This window comes from Gadus chalcogrammus, chromosome 21, assembly GCF_026213295.1.
Source record: "Gadus chalcogrammus isolate NIFS_2021 chromosome 21, NIFS_Gcha_1.0, whole genome shotgun sequence".
Classification (NCBI taxonomy): Eukaryota; Metazoa; Chordata; class Actinopteri; order Gadiformes; family Gadidae; genus Gadus; species Gadus chalcogrammus.
In genome coordinates this window covers 12,375,910-12,395,688 of record NC_079432.1, presented here as the reverse complement: position 1 = coordinate 12,395,688, position 19,779 = coordinate 12,375,910, and the positions used below count along the sequence as shown (strand labels likewise).

The window sequence follows — 19,779 nt, the reverse complement described above, 5'->3', positions numbered from 1 at the left end:
GGAGCAAAATGAAGAAGAAGAAGAAGAAGAAGAAGAAGAAGAAGAAGAAGAAGAAGAAGAAGAAGAAGAAGAAGAAGAAGAAGAAGAAGAAAGAAAAGTGTTGTGTAAGGATCATGGTCTGCAGGGATCGGCCTGAAGGCTCCAGTGGATATACGTTTAGTGAGCCATAGACACCTTGGGGCGTTGTTTAAACAGCCTCTTCTCGGGTTCCCAGGGGTGAATAATGAAGCTTATTAAGCAGATGGTTTTAAAATAAACTTTTTTAGATACATATCATAAAGGGTCAGGCAGGGGTTACACATTTTAGGTGAACCCATCACCTTCTGACTGGAGTCAACCAATACAACCTCCAATGGAGTCTTGGTGGTTATGGTATAGGCAGGATCACCGATGGGCATAAGCTATTTCACCTACAAGTACAATTAATAGGCCAACAAGCAGCCTATATTTCTAAGTGAGCTTAGTTCATTGTAAAGCACAACTGCTGCGGATCAAAGTTAATTTTTGTGTACGGAATTGAAGGAGAGATACACCAGATTGAAACCATCACTTTATGTGGAAGTTTTATGATAAAGAAAAAAGGGGATGATTACACTCTCTACTGAGAGCTACATTAATTGGCTCACTAAATACATGCACAAATTGTATTTATACATGTTCACATGCCGGTCACTTAATACAACACGTGGACTGCATTTGAAAACATTAAAAGCAGTTCAGAGAGTTGCCGTTGCATTGCAGTTGAACTGGATTCTGACTTTGTAGTCATTCAACTGTAATTAAGGCCATGTAGTAACCATGAGTACAATGGAGAATCCTTCAAGGATTATTTTCGTAATTGTATCACTTATACCCTTAAATGTTATTGTGATTAATAGCCTTTGTTCTGTGCCCGCTTTAAAAGTTTATCCTTTTCCCATCTAGGTAGTGGCAACAATGTTACGTCATTGTTTATTGGCTATGAATGGTATTGTATCGTCTTGAAATGAAGATATCCTCTCTTGCCGATAGGACTTCCCTGTTTTCTGTAATCAGGCCTAATAAAGATGAGAAGATATGAACTAAAATGGTCAATAGGAAGTTTCAAGCTTCAGAGAGAAACAAAAACAAGTTACGTCATTACCTTCCCATGATCCTACTTTAATGTAATGACCCTCAGTTAGACTTTTCAGAATATTGTTTTGATTATTGTTGTTATGTGATAATAGGCCTACATATTACATGCATATTGCCCAGCCCTAAATCCATCCACCGAATATTAATAAATCCTGGGGCCCCATTGCAGCTGCTGATATTTCAAGCACCATGTGCAAATGTCCTAGCCATGTCAAATGCCATCAGTCAAGAGGGTCTATATTCTGCACCATTTACACCCTCGGGTGCTGAAATGGCAACCTAAAATTCATTTATATTTCAACTATGTTCTATTTCTACTCGACTTCTGACAATAGTTCTAGATGTGCGCTCACACGCTTGAGTTACAAATGTTGCAAAACGTCGCCCTCTGTTGGCTATCCAGCGTCATTGCAGGTCCAATCTTATATTTCTCCACGAACGGTAGCTACCGGTATTTGGAAACAAAATGCAGCAACAACAATATACGTGGATTAACAGCTATCATACAATGTTAAAGTGATATACTGTCTTTGCATTGTTCATGCAGACAATGAAAACCAAATGTAAAGTTTCTATAAATACTTATATGCGTTTATTTTAAAAGATAACGAAGCCTTGATATCCACGAGTTTTTTATGACCTATTCGTTAACCGAGACCCGCCTATCAGTCACTCGTGTCCTGGGGCAAGGGGCCGCCGTTAATGAGCCACCGCGACCGCGGTCCGTCGCACTGTGAGCAACGCTACGTCAGAGGGAGCGGTGGGACGTCTCCAGACTATAGCCTGCTGCTACCACTAGCGGCGGTGGTTCTTTACTATCTAGTGACAAAGTATAATCGAATGGATAAAAATAAACGAGTGGGTCGCCAATAAATGGTTAGTAGATTTCTGTTATCTAGTTGTCTAAGCTGTTGCCTGACTCTTTCAATGAACTTTTGGACACGACTGTCACTGAACTTCAGGAATTGGTGAACTGTTGCTAGCAAACATTAGCCTCGAAGTTAGTGCTGCCTGGTTAGCCGGCTAACGTAGGTTTGTCACTGATGGGTCAGTTGTAAAGGTGTTGAATGAAGCCCGTTTCTTTCTCGCACGTAGATCAGAGTTGTCCATGTTCAATAGTATGTTGTATTCCCGGATATTTACCTGACTTATTGAACTTTGGAGAGGGACTGCTGCCCAACTTTTTTTTATAAAGCAGCGATTTCATAACCCATTCATACGTTACAGTGCAGAGATTTGCTGTATGTTCATGCTGTATCACCATTTCACTACAACATTTTATAGACCAATACACCTAACACAGTGAATTGCGCTTATTGTGCGTTCCACTCTTTTCTTTTTCTTTCCCTTAGCAAAGTGTACCCTGATCGGCGACGGCATCATCAACCTCCACCCGTGCCTAGACGATGGAGGCACCCCACGAGCACTGCGCGTCCTGCGTGAACCTGCGGTGCACGACGAAACCCGTAGCGGGCGCTTCCTGTGACCTCACGGCCTGTCCGCTGGCCTGCGGTGCTACGTTCCACTCCTGTAAGAGCGCCGAGCATCGCCTCCTCTGCCCGCTGGAGAGGGTTCCCTGCCTGAACAGCGGCTTCGGCTGCCCCATCACCCTGGTGCGCCAGAGGATGGCCTCCCACCTGGAGGTCTGTCCAGCGGGCCTGGTGTGCTGCACCATGGAGTGGAACAGGTGGCCGGTCAGTAGTCTGGACTACACCTCTCAGCTGAGCCGCTGCAGCAGCAGTGGGGGTGGTGTGGAGGAGCCGGAGCAGCTGGACATGGCGCTCGCCCTGCAGGACCAGCGCATGCTGCTCGAGTCCCTGAAGGTGGTTGCCATGGCGCCCACGAGGTGGGAGCCGGCTGTTGCCAGGACTAAAGTGCGCGGGGCTGTGCGTATGGATCTGCCAGAATCAGCCCCTGAGGCGTCGGCCTCGTCCTCCTGCGAAAGTGTGCATCGGCCCTCGCCGGGCTTGGCTCCGCCTCTTCCGCCCGGCTCAGCCAAGGAGAGGATAGCCAATGGGATCGACGGTTTAACTGATGAGCACTATGGTCGGCTCTACGAGGCCACGCTGGAGACCGCCAGGAGCCTGGCGGCCGCTCTAGACGTGTTCCGCGCCGCCAACGCCCTCGAGTGCGGAGGAGGGGCGGGGGGCCAGAGAGGGGAGAGCGACGCCAGGGGAGGAAAGCTAACCAACGGGCTCGACGTGGCCGAAGAGGCCAGCGCCGTCGACGGCGAGCAAGAGCGCTGCCGTTGTCACGGCTGTCTGACCACCAGCGCTTGTCATCTTGGAACGCAGTTGCCAGGTGAGCCGTCGCCGGGGACGACAGGCTCCACAGCACGCCGCGGCCAGGACCAGGAAGACCCAAACACGGTCCCCCCTCCCCCACAGGGGAATCCTAAGGAGCCGTGCGTAGCGCCGTACGACCGGCCCCACGTGGTCCCGGGCATTGCACAGAGGGCTGGTCACGTGATCCTGGAGGACAGGGGGCTGGCTGTCTTGGACGCCAGGGGAACTGAACACCGCCCCAACAAACCCCCGGGGTTTCGACATGTCGTAGGGCCGCTTGCATCGGCCGCCGGCCGGAGGGGCCCCCTCCCTGACCGATCCCATCCCACCTCGCCCCCCTCGTTGGAGGACCGTTCGGTGGACACGTCAGACCTTGAGCAGGGGGCGGTCGAATCGACGGGCCTGGGGGAGATGGACCCAGTGGCAGCCGCCCTCCTCTTCTGCCTGGAGGAGTCCAGGGAGTGCCGGCGGATATCGGACAAGGTGCGCGTGGACGGACGCCGCGTGGACGTCGGCACGCAGACCTTCACCTTCCCGGCGGCCATTTTGGTCACCAACACCAGAGTGGGCGAAATGGCCTCGGCCTCCGCGTGCGACCATGCCGCGCACCAGCTGTCGTGCCCCAGCCCCCTGCGCACACTCCGCCTGGGCCTGGCCCTGGAGAGCCTGGAGGTGGAGGTCCCCCACGGGCGCTTCCTCCCGTTCCAGCCCCCCTACCAGCACACCTTCTCCTTCCTGTGCGGCCAGGCCTTCCGCAGGGACCAGTTCTCCTGGCACTCGGCAAACGTCCACGCAGACATCCACGCCGGCCTCAGCGGCTGGATGGAGCACCGCTGCCCCCTGGCGTACTACGGGTGCACCTTCTCCCAGCGCAGGCTGGGCCCCGCCGGCCAGGAGGGCCGGGGGGCAGCCAGGGTGGTCCACGACGGGAGGCTGCAGTCCTTCGGCGTGCGGCCATGCCCCGGCACTCCCCTTCTCCACGATGGCCCGCGGTCGGACCAGCTCACAGGACTTCCCATGGAGATCCTGTGGCACATCGCCGGATTCCTGGACAGCTTCAGTCTGTGCCAGATGTCTGTGGTGTCCCGTGGCATGAGGGACGTGTGTTCCAGTCTGCTCCAGACCAGGGGCGTGGTGGACCTGCAGTGGGAGAGGAGGCTGGGCCCCCAAGGCACCGTCTGCTGGCACGTTAAAAACAAAGTCAGTTTTGGGAACTGCATTATACTGTATATATATATATATATACACACACACACACACACACACACACCCCCCCACCCCCACCCACCCACCCACCCTTGGCTGTGCAAACGATTTTAGAAACATAATTTCCAAAAAGAAAATGCTTATTTTATAATTTTGCTGGTCAGCTTCTTGTAAACTGGCCTTCTCAGATTTTTGTGATTCACTTATTAGTGTCTGAAGAAAAAAACTCTTTGGAGAACCAATGGCTTAGAAGATCCATATTATTATCATACACATGAATCAACCTGTGTCGTCCTGTCGTAGGTGTGGAGATTCAGCACGGCCTTCAGCGCCGTCACCAAGTGGCGCTTCAGCGACCTGCCCAGCATGTCGGACCACCTCAGGGAATGCCGCTTCAACACGCCGGAGCCCCAGACCGAGCCCGTGCCTCTACCGGCCATGTGCACGGCGCGCGACCGGCAATCCCTCCGGCGCCTGCTTCGCCCCGTGACCCAATGCCACCACGTCACGTGTCCGTCGCCACACGCTTTATGAACACAACGTGGCTTTAATACTTCACCGTCTAGTTTTTTTTTTTTTTTTTGCACAACATGAATCACAGAATGTGTCTTATTCAGGAGCTGCAGGAGACGACTGCCTTAATAAATTGAAGTAAACGGTGATCGTAACCTGATCACACACTGGCAAATGGGAAACATGCATTAGGGAACGTTCGGCCAGATCACCCATGACGACTGGATCATAGTTACCCAGATGAATCTCGGGTGTTTTCTACAACTACCTGGTAGCTAGGCTGAGATGAGAACACTGAAGCTATGCTCGCACTTTAAAAACCTCCCGTCACTCCCTCCCTCTTCCAAAAAAATCGAATGGTTATATTAATGTGCTTCACCTGGAAACACACCAGCAAAACGGATGCCGGATTTAATTCAATGTTTTATTAAAGGTACATTTCTGAGTTACACTGGTTTCTTAATTGTGTATATATATATGCTCTCACCTGCCTTGCCAGTTTTTTTTTATCTAGCTTTCAAATGTTTGAGCCAATGCCTTGGTATAGATTTTGCCATTGTTTCTCATTATTCATAATGTCCACTTAGTGGAGACAAATGCTTGTTTTGACAAGAGCAAGTACATGAGTAATAATTATCTTGCACCATTCAGGCTCCTCTCAATAGACACTCAGCAGCTGACCTAATGTCCCGAATCTACATCGGGTGATACTTGTTGATTTTCTTTTTGGGTACAGCTTTCTCTGCATTTTCTGACATAACCAACAGGGATTGAATTTTCATGAAATGCCGTTTGTCATAAAGTAAAAGCAGTGGCTTTAAATTGGGACAGATTGTCATTTATGTGGATAGCATAACCGAAAGAAACATTGAGTCGGTTTAATTTAGAATAATAAAACTTTCTGAGTCACCAAAAATAAGAGAACAGTAATGAATCATAGCGTTGGTTTATTGAGCACAATTGTTTTTTTTAAGAAAATTAAAACCTTCCTTTGGATTTCTTTTCAAAGCTACCGCTACTGTGAACGTTACAGTATTTTGAAAAAATATATATAAATCAAAATAGTACCCCATGTACACTACATTTATTCAATTAAGAGTTGCTCAGCTTCTTCAAGGGCTTTTTCCATTTCCAGAACCTGTAGGGAAAAGTCCTCTCTTTCCTGCATGACATGTTCTCCTTCTCCATGTAGATCTGCTATGGCCGTTTGGAATACCTAAACATAGTTTAAAGGGATACATGTTAGTAACGTCAGCTAACAGTTAAAAAAAAACAAAACTGCTGATAGGGATAAAATAAATACCCCAATCAGCTGGCAAATGTTATTTGAGAAAAAAAAATTAGAAGAATGCCTGGTATGATCCAACAGATTCCCTTACTTTTAGTTGTTCAAGTTGCTTTGTGCCGATATCGGTGAAGTTCCCGAGTTCTTTTATAAGGTCTCTGGATATGTTCTGAAATTCAGATCATGCATGACAACTCCTTCCTAGTATTGGAAATTCGTGTAGCAGAATTGCATAAACAGATATTCATGTCAAGCCAGCGGCAAAATAAATCAGAGTAAATTAATAAATACCTACCAACACTTCTTTTCCCTGATTTTTAGAAGGTTGGGCAATGGCATCACCTGAAACTAAAACATTCGCCCCGTTATTCATGGCCATTTAAAAACAGCAATAATTTAGTTGGCTATATTGTTTCAAGTCCAAGCTCATGTTCATGTACCTGGGTCTATCTTTCCAGCCACTAGGAGAACGTGACAGTCATTAAGGCGTTTCTGGATATCTGCATTTTCCTTCTCCAGGTCTTTGAACTGCAGTCCCAGCTCAGTAACTTTTTGCTGCAAAAAACAACAACACTGAAGTTAAGCAATGCCTCTGGTATGGGTTGACATTTAGACAACTTTAATGGAAGAATGATTGTATTTTTTCATTGTAGATTGGCAAGTATATCAATCAGGACCTACAAATGACACTGATTAAATTAATACCTTTTTGACTGTTTGCACAAAAATGCAATACAAATTATCGAAAATAGGTACATTGAGCTAGAGAAGATATATTTAGTTTGTGAAGACCTGGAAGGGTGAAAATATTTACCTGGGACTCCGTGAGACTGTTCTGCAGCTGCTCATTCGAAACCAACAAAAGCTGGTTCTGGTCCTTCAGCTCTGCCTGCTGCCCATATCTAGTGGACGCTCTATCAAAGAGTAGGCAATGTAAAGTCATTCTACATGATGTTCATGATAACGTTTAATTGAAAAGCACTTGGAAATATATTTGTTCATAACTCACCCTTTAAAAACTTTGGGAGCATTTTTCCTGAAAAATAGATATACACATTAATTTGCCAACCTGTTTCTTTTTTTAAGATGCAAGATGGTCATCGTCAAGATCTTTGCTGACCTATGATACTGAACATTGTGAAGAACATATAACAGTGTGGTCGCCCAATAAGACCTACACATAATACAATTATTAATAATGTGGAAACATAATATGCCCTAATGGTGCCCATACGTTAGTGTGTGGATTGGCAATTAATATCCCTAAACTTAAATCTAAGAAGCTGATTAGTTACCTTTGAGCGTTCTCCTTTTGAGGTTTAAGATTACCCCCCTCTTTCATTTCGAGAGTAGGATGTGCAGCTGTAAATTATTCATAACATTAGGTTAAATAAGTATATATTACGCATACATTTACACTAAGAAACTTCACAGAAGATATAATGAATTAAACGGACTTTCCATAAGTGTACATTGGTGGAAACTATCGCAGATTTTTTCAGACCAAAACAAAGTGGAAATCACAAGGGGTGCAAATGCAAGAGCTGTCATCAGTCGGTCAAAGACTAGTGGCTTAACTCTAGCATCATTCAGAGATAGATTGTGACTTAAAATACATTCATTTACATAAACATCTTCGACATTACCACTTGAACTAGGTGAAGAGATAACATAACGTTATCGCATCTGATAGTTTAACGTTAATGGTAAGCATTACGTTACTACACATTACTGGAACTCACTAACGTTACCTTTGGGGATCTTTGAAGACATTTTGGTTGCTGAAATATGGACCAAAGTCAGCTCTAGAAAGAGACAATTAAATAAATGTAACATGCTGCTTGACATTTGGCGTCATTAGTTAGCAACGATGTTTATTATCCGAATTTAAACTAGGCGCAGATATTAACAAAGTAGCATCTCTATTGAGGTCGCTAGCTGCCTGGATTATGTTGCGTATTTCTGTCCTCAATTGAGTTTTAACCCAACTAATTTCTATAGACAGCCGTAGCACCATCAATCGTAGCATTAACTAATTGCATGAATATGCATTCCGCAGATACACTGTGAGCAAATATATAACAAATTCTTACTTCTTTATTGTCCGATGTCAAATATGATCTTCAAATTTGAAAAACTGCCCCCCTTATTCGGTCATATCCTGTTTGCCAAACGAGCTTCCTGTATTCAATTTCGTTTTCAACTAAATCCTTCCTATGGATTAGATAAAGAATACATTCTGATTAATTCTTATGATTGATTAAAAAACACGTTAAACTTCCAGCGCGAGTATCCTGAACATTTGAAAGGGATAATGTTAAACAGCGCATGCGTAAAGGCGGGTTTTTTAAAAAACGTTAACGTCAATGTTGTTCGGCACAGTTATGGAGTTATACCATGAAGGTTAATTGTGTTGAGTAAAGACAAAGCTCACCTTTTATTCTGACCGGTTGGAATTGTTGAAAAATTCAAGGTATAGTCACTATTTTGGTTTCACTGGGGCAGTCATTGACAGCTAGTTTTACACAGCTAATCACATACTATAGCACATAGCTGCTACGTGCTAGGGCTAACTATAATGCTTTCAGCTACCGTTATATTATAGCAAGTGTTTTACTTTATTAATGCAACAGTATGGTCACTAGTATAACGATCACCAGTTACGTTTGAAAGAATATTTGTAAATAAGAATGATGATTGATTGAATGGGTGATTTGAAATGGTGCTTTGTTGATGGGGCGACATACATACATACATACATACATACATACATACATACATACATACATACATACATACATACATACATACATACATACATACATACATACATACATACATACATACATACATACATACATACATACATACATACATACATACATACATACATACATACATACATACATACATACATACATACATACATACATACATATTCTAAACTGAATTGTCAGTATAAACAGGTTATGGAGGTGAAACAAACTGGCAAGTTGGCCACGTTTAGTTTGCATTAACGTTACCTCTTAAATTATAGCCGACTTAACCTGATTCAATGACCCTTCTCGATCTAGCTTTACAGTATAACTATTTTTATTTTCTCAAATGAGTGGTTCAATGTTTAATTGTAGTTCTGTCACCTTCCATGCATGAGGGGTGACTGGTGGGTGATCTTATTATGTAATGGCTATCAAATCAATAACATGATCTATGTTTCAGAATGCAATAGTGGTATTGCTAATGTTTTTTCTGTAACTATGATTTGTTTTTATTCCAATTGTAGATGGATTCACCTGACCCTCTAATGAATAAGTGAGTGACTTGTACACTTGATAAAAAAATGACTACTGAGGTTAAAGGGGATAATTTTTACATTGTCACAAACAATTCGTTTTTATGGATTGAATTCCCTTCATCATTAAGCTTTTGGTTTAAACTAAACTACAAGACTCAAACTATGACATAAAGAGTCCAATTGTAGTCATCAATAGTACACTGATATTACATCTGTTTTATAATTTATGTTGCAGGTCAAATGTTGCAGGGTCCAGGCGCAGCGTTTCGGTTAGTGAAACAGATTTAAAATCAACCCTTTTCCCCCTGTTATTATTATTAATATTATTATTAATAATAATAATAATAATAATACAACATGGTCTTTGTAAATATAATGTGCATGGTATAAATATTTGATGACCAATGGTTTGTTTTAATCTTTTGTAAGATTTTAAAAGCGCCACGGACATCTGTCGATTTTGCTGACCCAGAGCTTGTGGAATCTCAGGTAATCACTTGTGTATCTGAAATGCCAACCGACTTTATTCTCAGAATTCTGAGAAAAAAGTCAGAATTCTGACTTTAATCTCTGAATTCTGACTTTAAACTCAGAATTCTGACTTTAAACTCAGAACTATGGGTACCTGTAAGGACCAACCTCTGAGAATTCTGGCATTATAATCAGAATTCTGAGATTAAAGTCAGAATTCTGACTTTAAAGTCAGAATTCTGAGATTAAAGTAAGAACTATTTTTTTTTCTTATGTTTGGCCCTAATCCTCTTCCGTATTGTACTCTTTATGTTTCATCTTAATTATTTAAAAAAGGTTGAAGTTGCCATGCCTGTGGAAAAGAGGAATTCGAGAAGGGTCAGTTTTGCTCCTGCAACTGATGTTCTGCTATTTTCAAAGTAAGATACATTAGCCTTGACAAAAATATTTTGTTCATCACAGTGCTGTTTCACATTTAATTGCTATCTTATTTTTTGGGGAAAATAGAAACGGCTCACCGGTCCGAAAACCTCTACAAGATCTAAGTGGTAAGTAATAATGGTGTGTGTGTGTTTGTGGGGGGGGGAAGAGGGGGACACTGGGACACTGGATGCCGGTGAAACATAACCGACTTATCCATCACAAATGTACCAACTGCATGGACAGCATATGTTACTGGACAATTAACTCACTTTATCACGTAAACTCTTTCTTGTTGGGGCGAAATTCATGCTAGGGCACGGACAAGGAACAAAGCATTTGATGCCATTATGAGCCTACCCTAGGTTTAAATCAGTAAAAGAAAATAGAATAACAAAATTTACATACATTTATTATCGGACCTACCTTGGGTTTAAATCAACTATATATATATATATATATATACATAGATATAGTGTGCCGATTTGAAAATTGTGATATCAATTGCGTTAAAGGAACCGTTACACCGTTGTGTGTGTTCTTTTTGGTCTGTTAACGCAGATACATTTCTGATTGATAATTTGATTGAGGCCCTCTGTTAGCTCTCCTTTTTCAGAATATATATATAAATAACATTTTAGACCATGATGGGCTGTTAGATCTTAATTGAAATGATTCCTTAATTTCGCCCATCTTCTTTTCATAGCCGCAATTAATCCTGACAACAGGTAAGTGGACTTCCAAAGTACATCTCAAATAATGTCTGCTACCAAAACCATTCTAACATTTTTGTGTTTCTCCCATGTTATCCATTTAAAGAAACCCTATAGGTGTCATTGAAAAGGGGAAACAACCAATCGCTGGTAGGTAGCCAAATTGAATGAAATAGCTTTTACTTGGAATTATTAATACATCTTTGAAACAGTGCTGATAATGTGGTCCTTTAGACATGGAGAACTTGTTGTACGCTCCTTTGCAAATTTCCAAACAAAGAAAGGTGAGGTTTAAATTGATCAGCTTCTTTGCGGTGTAATTATCATCATTACCCTACTAATGAGTATGAACAATATCCATGTATAACATGGATTCGAATTTGTATTCTCCCACCAGGAGGTATCTATGGTCAGCCATGATGCAGAAGATCTCTATGGAGAGAAGACGATGATGTTTTCTGCCGATGATGCCGACATAGATGTTACACACAGTCAAACTGTTATGATTACCAACGATTCAGATTCGCCCTATCAAGATGGTGTGATGCTCCCTACCTGTGCGAACATCGATTTCTTTATGTCCATGGACAGGAAGAAAGCTGAGCCATGTACTTTGCCTACAATCTCTTCCTCGTCAGTGCGCCATTTTGATCTGGAATTTGAAAAACCCCTAGCCAACTTTTCTAAGCCAAGTTTGCCCAAGGACAATTCTATGCTGCACAAAGTGGGACAAAGTGTTTCGATTCAATCAAAGGATGTCCATTGTCCAGATGATTCCTCTCAAAACGACTCAAAGGTGACTGGACCACCTGAAGGCTGGTCTCCCAATCACTCTGGAAGTCGAGAAAACCTTGGTGACCATTTTAAGAACAGATTACATGGATTGACTGCTGGAACTATTCCTAACTTTACCTCTACCTTTTCTAGATCAATGTTTTCATTAGATGGCAAAGTCACCAGAGTGTCTGACCTCAACGATCAATTGGATGCATCACAAAATGATGTGAAATCTATACCAATTTCAGTGAATAAGAATAGCCCTGGGAATGCTAATGCATTTAGTGCATCACCTGAATCAGCGACAATGCAAAAGAACAATGGTTCTGACTCCAGCCAAGAAAACTGTTCTTTGTCATGTGGATTAGAAAGCGCCCCATGCATTACAGCTGCAGTTGATGGAGTTGATGATACCTCTTCTACCAAGTCTAGACGATTGAGTTTGGCGGATCTACGATTTAAAATAAGGCGCATGAGCCGCCTGGTCGATGAACCCACAGAGAGGATTGCTGTAGACGTTTGCGATGCAACCTTGTCTCAACCCAAATCGGCCTCAGACGGAATCTCTGATAAAACCCACTTGACTGCCCTACAACATAATCCTGAAACACAGACGACAGACAATGCAGACTATACACAACCAGAACAGTCCGCTGAAGAGCAACAACCCTGTGTAACTGCTCCTCTGAAGTTGAATAGAAGAAGCCTCTCATCCAGACTGTCAATGGGAAACCTTTTGCCCAAACGCCCACGCAGAAGTTGCAGGTCGCCTGGGAGAGAACACGATTACGAAGTAGACACACATCAGCTGAGCAGCGGCATGAGGGACAACATTGTCGATGAAGTTCTTCCTAACATCAGCAGTGAAGAGGATACGTCTATGGTCAACGAGAATCCACAATCCACCAATGAAGATGGTAGTTCACTTCATGGGCGACACTTGCAAGGTACGTCAGAGGAAGTAGTATGGGAACTGTCGCCTGGTCATCCAAGTGACTCCCAGTGCGAGAAAACTTCACCAGTAGATGGCAAAGACATGATGGCGGCAGAAAAAAGGAGGAGGATCTCTTCGGAAAGCAACATAGAAACGGTAGGTGAAGTAAAATAGTTTGCATATATTTGTGTTTTGTAATGGGCCTTATTGACCTATACATCCTTATCGTTATGTTGTTTCCCCATTCGAACCAGTCCCCAGAGAAAGGAAAGTGTATTGGCACATTTCCTTTGACTCCAGCAGTCATGGCCAAGGCTAAAGATGTATCTAAGCGTAGCACATCCCAGCTCAGATCTGAAACAACATTTGAATCAAGTAAGTTCTTACACTAAAGTGATTCTAATTGACTGTCTGGTTAGCCTTGTCGCTCTCACACTTAATATTTCATCCTTTTGGATTTTGTGTCTGAGTCAGTTTTATATATTTTTCAGCTCTCAAACAAAGCTTGTTTGAATCCCAGCTTGAAGGCCATATGGACTATACCAATGATTTCCAGAAGGTATAGCTACAACCTACAGAAAAAAAGTAAAGCCATTTATTCTTTCAGTAGTTAATTGTTTAATTATTCTCTCCTTCAATTGTAGAACGTTGAGGATGAAAGCATAACGGTATCTGAGTTCTTTCAACTCCTAAACATCGATTTTGTCATTCACAATCCTCGACAGAGCATCCTTCCGGGCAAGGTAAAACTAATTCTCCCCATCGGATAATGATCCAGATTAATATGCTAACAGCTATTAACGAAACGTAACTTCTGACCCACTCATATGCAGCTTGCATCCCATCTGGGCCACACGCCAGAGAACCTGCTTAAGAACCGGCACATTCACCATCCCAAGCAGATGGTTTATGAGGCTGAGCACAAGAACCTTGCAGAGAAGGTTGAGAGGTGGGTTTAATCCTGCACTTTGCTACCGAGCTCAAAGGAAAACCAGTGTCTGCATTCTCATATACGTTTTATGTTTTCTCTGCCCAGGTTAAAGGCTCAAATGAAGGACCAAGCAAGACTTTTACACACTGTCAACCAACCTCTTTGGGAAGAGTTGAAATGTTTTTCAGAGGATGAAGTAATTGCTTTATAGTTCTCTCTTCTACTAATTAACAACTTATCATAGGAGCAAAATTGTTATGAAAGTATCTAGAATTCAAGGCAGCTGAAGCAAAGTTAACTTGGACGATAACAATGTGGCCAGGTCTTTAGTATAGTATTACTTATTATTACTCCTGTACACCGGTCGGTTCAAATGGGATGGTAAGTGCAGCATGGTTATAGATCAGAAGTGTTCGACAGGCAGGTGTGTAGTTAAAGTGAGAATAAGGAAATGTATGTATTTCACGTTCAAGTCATTTAATAATTATGGTGGGAATCTAATGTGTATTTTTTCATCCACAGCTGAAAATATTTGGTTCGAAGATGAAGGAGAGAATTTACTTTTTCCGGAAAAGAAGCAAGGCTCAGTCGCATGAAATGAAAGAGGCTCTATATTCAAATCTCCTACAGGCTAATCTGGTAAGGGCAGGCCATTCATCTGTTTCTATCCTATGTGGCCCTTTTTACTTCATTCTCACAAACAGAACCTAAAGGTTGAAATGTATTTGTTACTTTCTTTTTTCTTAGGAGGAACGGCAGAGGTTGCGAGGGAAGACGGAGGAAGCAGACGGGATGCTGAAAAGTTTGGACGACTGCATCCAGGAACTAGAAACAGGTAATGAGACACTGAAGGAAATGAGACGTGAGTGCAGTGTCAGCCATTCAAGTAAATTTGTTATTGTCAACTTTGTTGTTGTTTCCCAGAACTTGCAGCAGTTGAAGAAAACGGTTCAGGTGACGGCAAACTGACTTTGAAGTCAGGTCAACTAGGTACATCAAGCAAAATATATTAAAAGATTACGTGAATTATTTATTGACATCAAGAATACATGTATAATCCCCTTCTATTTGCAGGATTGGAGAAAGTCAGAATAGAGATTGCTGAAAAGGAAAGGTATGTGTGTAATGTTTGTATTATAAGTAATGTGAAATGTATCACATTGTTAATCCCTGCACTCATTAAGCCTTCAATCATATGAAAAGACAGCAATTTACCTTCGTCAAATAGACCATCTTGTGGTCTCGACCAGTTCTATGGTTATATTAGCTATTTGTTTGTTTTATTGAACCTTTATTTATTCTGTATATCTCTCATTGAGGTTTGGCACCTCTTTGTCAAGAGAGACTTACTGGCTGTACATTTCTGTCTATTACTATCTTATGTATTGCTATCTATGTTGTCAATAATGCCTGCTTCTGTTTCCCTCAGACAAATGTGTGAAATGGAAATGCAGAAGAAGTGCAACGTGGACCAGGTGAAAAGGCTTCAAGTGGAGATTCAGGATTTGAATGGCCATTTCTCACTGCTGCACAGGTCAGCATACATTCATTTATTCATGAATTCACTATGGTTTAATAAAACACACATTCATTCTTTCCCTCACTAACCTTTTCTAACCACGCGTTTCCCCTTCTGACCCAAACCTATGCAGGCTGAATGAGTGGAAGCTGGCAGAGAGAAGGGCCGTCTACTCCTTCCTCTATGGATCGCTGCTTTTAGAGGTGGTCTTTGATACAGGCGCCGGTAAGGACACTTGTTGCTCATGTCTAGCAGGAAACCCTGGTATTGTGGTCCGTCACTTTGCAACAAAAGTCTGTTTCTACTTAAATGTGAAGACCAAAAGGTTTTCTCATTATCAGGTGAAGGACGCGATGAGAGGAATATCTTGGACATCAATTTCAAGCTGGAATTAGATGGTGAGCGCGAAGAAAACTATGTTTACATGTGATTCTGTTCAACCACGCAGTATGTTCATGTTAATGGTATTTTCGCTGAATGCTGTAAACAATAAATATTACAAACTATTTACACACACACACACACACACACACACACACACACAAACCAAAAAAAAAAAATCTGGTATAGTAGTAGTGTATAGACTACACTACAATTTCCAGTATTATTTATTCATGGCATTTTGTTTGGGTCCAACCAGAGGAGAAGTCGGAGTGCCATGCCCGTCTTGTTCACACACTTGTGTCAGACTTCATCAGCGGACAAAGCCACTGGGTGGGAAAATATCTTAGCAGTCGATGCGTCCCTAAGGTAAGCCATCAGAAAACATATTATATATTTTATTAATATAAAAAGGGGGGGGGGGGGCTGGCGGATTTATCTCTCTTCTCATCGCGTCATGCTGTTCTCCCTCCTTTGAAAATGGTTTGATAATTAATAACAGGGTGATTTTGGACTTGGATATCATACATTTTCTGGCCTTGAAATACAGTTCATGTGCACAGCTTTAGCGTGTGTGGCTTTAGCAGACCTCATCCAACCTTCTGGAACTCTGTTCATTGCCATTCATGTTACAGATTAGATTGATAATCTTAGCTCCATTATGAGGGCTTTTACATGCTACCTTTCCAGTGCATTTCCCTCCTGCCATCCCCCGGGTTCATCTAATTTAACTACTGGCCAAGGTGTGGAGGAATACCCAGATTATACATAAGAGCTGCTTTGATTGTACTTTGTACAATTGTACAAGATCCCCTTCATAAACACACCTAATTAAACACATGCATTCTGCCTCTTCTTCTAACCACATGCACATAAGAAACACATGCCCCCCATACCTAACCACCCCCACGGAGCCCCGAGAGGGGTTCAAGGCCGCTGGCCAGCAGGGGGCACCCTCGCTCCTGGCCCAAGTGGAACCAATGGAAGTCTCTGCATCTGGTTGGAGGTCGTTTTCAGCATGGTTTTATTTGAAACCACACATGAACTCGTTCTTCAGGTTGCCATGATACAGGAGTGTGTGTGGTGATGGCTGGTTTAACCTGTGCACGTTGATTACTCAATGTACAGGTGTGCAGCCTCACCCATCCCCGAGTCCAGTCAGTCTGACTTTAGCCTGCGCAGGCTGCTTCAGACAGCCATCGTCTACACACACTCCACAGTCCTGTATCAGTGGTGCCCGATTCATACTGTTGAAAACACCATAGAGGAGGCAAAGCTAAGGGCTGACGGTCCTATCTATGAACGGTACTGCCCCCCGCACCCAGCTGGGCTGACGGTCCTATCTATGAACGCTGCTGTCGCCCCGCCCCCAGCTGCTGCATGACGTGGCCCTGGTGGTGAGCCGCCTCCGGCTGCTGGGCGAGGAGGTGCGGCTCCTGAGGACCTGGGGATCCTTGAAGTTCAACATCTCGGACATCCGCTGTGTGGGCAAGCGGTAACCACTCTTCTCCTTTTTCCTTCAGTGGCAGAATAAACAGATTGTTTGTTCTGTTTTTGATGATGGTATGCAGTGCCGCTTGTTTGTTGATTCATCACCCTCCGTTGCAAGGTTTTATCCAGGTGTCATAAGCATACTTCTAGATACTCTTTTTTGCCCTTATTACTACATTATCTTAGATTTCCAAGGGTAGTTATCAACAGGCGCAGACCAAACTGTCAGGATCTAAGTGTGTGACGGATTAGCGGTAGCCATCTTGGTTGTTTAAGAAAATGTCTAAATGGCGTTCTTATAGGGCACTGCTCTGTAAAGTCTTTGTGAATCCCACATACCCCCATGTTATATTATATCAACGGGATTGGCATGACCCGGGCCAGGTATGCTGGTCATCTGTCTAAAGCGAAGGGACGTCAAACACGCATTTCAGAGCAAATAAAGAATGACAATCGTCTGTGTACCGGGCTAAAACGATACCCCTAACTGATTTCTCTAAGACATGGTATCTCCAAGCTATGGATCCAGAAACGTATATACGATAGTGTACTGTTATGTGTAAACAGTAAGCTACATGTCCCCTCCTGTCGTTCTGCCACTAGCGTTCACATCGTCTTCAGCAGCCTGGAGGCCATGGCTGAGTTTGAGTTGTCACTGGCAGTCACGACGGCCTACCCCTGTTCTCCACTCCAATTGCAGGACTTCAAAAATCATATTGGATTGACTAGGTGAGTTGGAGTTACCCATTTTCTTCTGGGATTTGATCCTTTTTAGATCATCAATTGATTTGCATATATGTCAATGTATCATACTTGCTTTACTGCCTCTACCAAAGTAATGTAGGCATTTACTCAAAGCACATGATTTTAGTGTGTACATGTCATTCCATCCCTCGTTCAAGCCACTGTCTTCTCTCTCGTATTTGTCTTGTCCTCCATAAAAAATAAATGACTATATTGTACATTAATCTACATGTTGACATATGTTCTTAACTTGCAGCGTATGCCGCCTTGAAGAAATTGTGTCGTCAGTATCTCCAGACAAAAACTACCTGACCAGAATTGTCAAGGCTATTCATGCTGCGGTGCATTCATGAGCTCTGCTGCTATTCCTTTGTTATTTGCATGCACAGCCCAGTAGCACTCTGCTACTGGGGTACTGCTGCCAGCTACCCATTCCACTGCTGGTGTTTTTTTTTGCAGCAAAATTATTGCGGATTGCTTTTGCCTCAAGAGACGCATCCAACGTTTTTTTCCTTAGGCCTCTATTTTGTTTCTACTCCCTTTGGTTTTCAATTGTGAGTCAGTGTGGCCATGTTGGTTCCGAGACACTACTTGTTATCGTAGTAATCTATACCGGTTGATATATCATTTTTTGAAGACTTAACGTTATTGAATGCTGTGACATTTAAATGGGCTAACTCACCAGATGGGCCGCAGCAGGAGAGAAAGGTTGTTTATTTTATTGTGATCACATCCAGCATCGAGCAGCAATACCAGCAGGGGTATTGAAGTCTGAAAGTAAGTCTGTTGAGTGAAGTTGTCAAATATCAAGAGGGTTAAAATCATTGAAAACCTTGTACTGAGTGTGTGTAATTGTGTTGCAAATAAATGTTCCTGTGTACTATTTTCCCTCAGTAAGCTGATATTAGACATGCATATGGGTTGTGGATTGTGTGTGTGTGTGTGTGTGTGTGTGTGTGTGTGTGTGTGTGTGTGTGTGTGTGTGTGTGTGTGTGTGTGTGTGTGTGTGTGTGTGTGTGTGTGTGTGTGTGTGTGTGTGTGTGTGTGTGGGGGGGGGGGGGGGGGGGCTGTGGTGGTCTGGATTTTGGAGACACAGACATACCCAAGACGTCATCTGGCTCCAGGCCACCCCTGCTACTGTACTGGCTGCTCAGAGGTTATCGCTTTACCTGCCTTTAGGGGAATAACGGGATTCCTCAATTGGCCCATTCATGCAGGTTATAACCACTGCAAGGCATGTTTTTCCCATAGTGATGCAAATAAAAGGGATACGGTGGCCTCGCACTCTCCCCCAGCCGATCAAGGGTACACACACACATACACAAAAAATGACGAACAACTCTTGTAGCTTGCACATACATAAACTCACACACAAAAAAATACACAGACGCTTCAAAAATAAGAGCTATGCAAGCCTAGCATTTAATTCTTGGGGGAAAAGGTCTGGCCAGTTAAAATACGTGTGTGTGTGTGTGTGTGTGTGTGTGTGTGTGTGTGTGTGTGTGTGTGTGTGTGTGTGTGTGTGTGTGTGTGTGTGTGTGTGTGTGCGTGTGCGTGTGCGTGTGGTCGGCAGCTGGAAGAGGAGGGAGATCAAGGTTCAATGGTCTTGAGAACCACAAGGGTCATTACATTTTATTTGCCACTAAATTTCATCAAAGGAGCAATGGAGGGAAACAATGCATTATAGAGCAGCCCGTC

At 43.2% G+C, this 19,779-nt stretch overlaps 3 protein-coding genes across 9 annotated transcripts; 2 read left to right on the top strand and 1 right to left on the bottom strand.

Moving 5' to 3' along the window:
* The first annotated feature begins 1,562 nt into the window (after positions 1-1,562).
* LOC130374456 (F-box only protein 30-like) lies at positions 1,563-7,377 on the top strand. Its single transcript, XM_056581228.1, has 3 exons — positions 1,563-1,992; positions 2,469-4,601; positions 4,911-7,377. The coding sequence occupies exons 2-3, from the start codon at positions 2,523-2,525 to the stop codon at positions 5,139-5,141; spliced, it is 2,310 nt and encodes a 769-aa protein (XP_056437203.1). The 5' UTR covers positions 1,563-1,992; positions 2,469-2,522; the 3' UTR covers positions 5,142-7,377.
* Positions 5,945-8,708, bottom strand: knstrn (kinetochore localized astrin (SPAG5) binding protein). Of its 2 annotated transcripts, XM_056581229.1 has the most exons (9): positions 8,499-8,708; positions 8,157-8,210; positions 7,701-7,767; positions 7,415-7,441; positions 7,220-7,319; positions 6,846-6,960; positions 6,701-6,753; positions 6,500-6,574; positions 5,946-6,336 (listed from the first exon to the last, which is right to left on the bottom strand). In XM_056581229.1, exons 2-9 carry the CDS (start codon positions 8,176-8,178, stop codon positions 6,205-6,207), a joined length of 591 nt encoding a protein of 196 aa, XP_056437204.1. In that variant the 5' UTR covers positions 8,179-8,210; positions 8,499-8,708; the 3' UTR covers positions 5,946-6,204. The 2 variants fall into 2 exon arrangements, with proteins under 2 accessions (XP_056437205.1, XP_056437204.1); XM_056581230.1 differs by lacking the exon at positions 8,157-8,210 and having other exon boundaries at positions 5,945-6,336.
* On the top strand, positions 8,575-18,963 carry LOC130374455 (kinetochore scaffold 1-like). 6 transcript variants are annotated; one of them, XM_056581226.1, is made up of 26 exons: positions 8,575-8,878; positions 9,689-9,717; positions 9,936-9,969; positions 10,130-10,189; positions 10,508-10,590; positions 10,679-10,719; positions 11,298-11,319; positions 11,411-11,454; positions 11,539-11,588; positions 11,702-13,171; positions 13,270-13,390; positions 13,507-13,574; positions 13,660-13,758; positions 13,849-13,964; positions 14,052-14,142; positions 14,469-14,585; positions 14,694-14,781; positions 14,871-14,936; positions 15,021-15,060; positions 15,376-15,480; positions 15,599-15,690; positions 15,807-15,863; positions 16,106-16,215; positions 17,220-17,341; positions 17,941-18,066; positions 18,338-18,963. In XM_056581226.1, the coding sequence occupies exons 2-26, from the start codon at positions 9,689-9,691 to the stop codon at positions 18,432-18,434; spliced, it is 3,348 nt and encodes a 1,115-aa protein (XP_056437201.1). In that variant the 5' UTR covers positions 8,575-8,878; the 3' UTR covers positions 18,435-18,963. The 6 variants fall into 6 exon arrangements, with proteins under 6 accessions (XP_056437201.1, XP_056437200.1, XP_056437197.1 ...); XM_056581225.1 differs by having other exon boundaries at positions 15,783-15,863; XM_056581222.1 differs by having other exon boundaries at positions 8,576-8,878; positions 10,508-10,549; positions 15,783-15,863; positions 18,338-18,955.
* Positions 18,964-19,779: the final 816 nt, after the last annotated feature.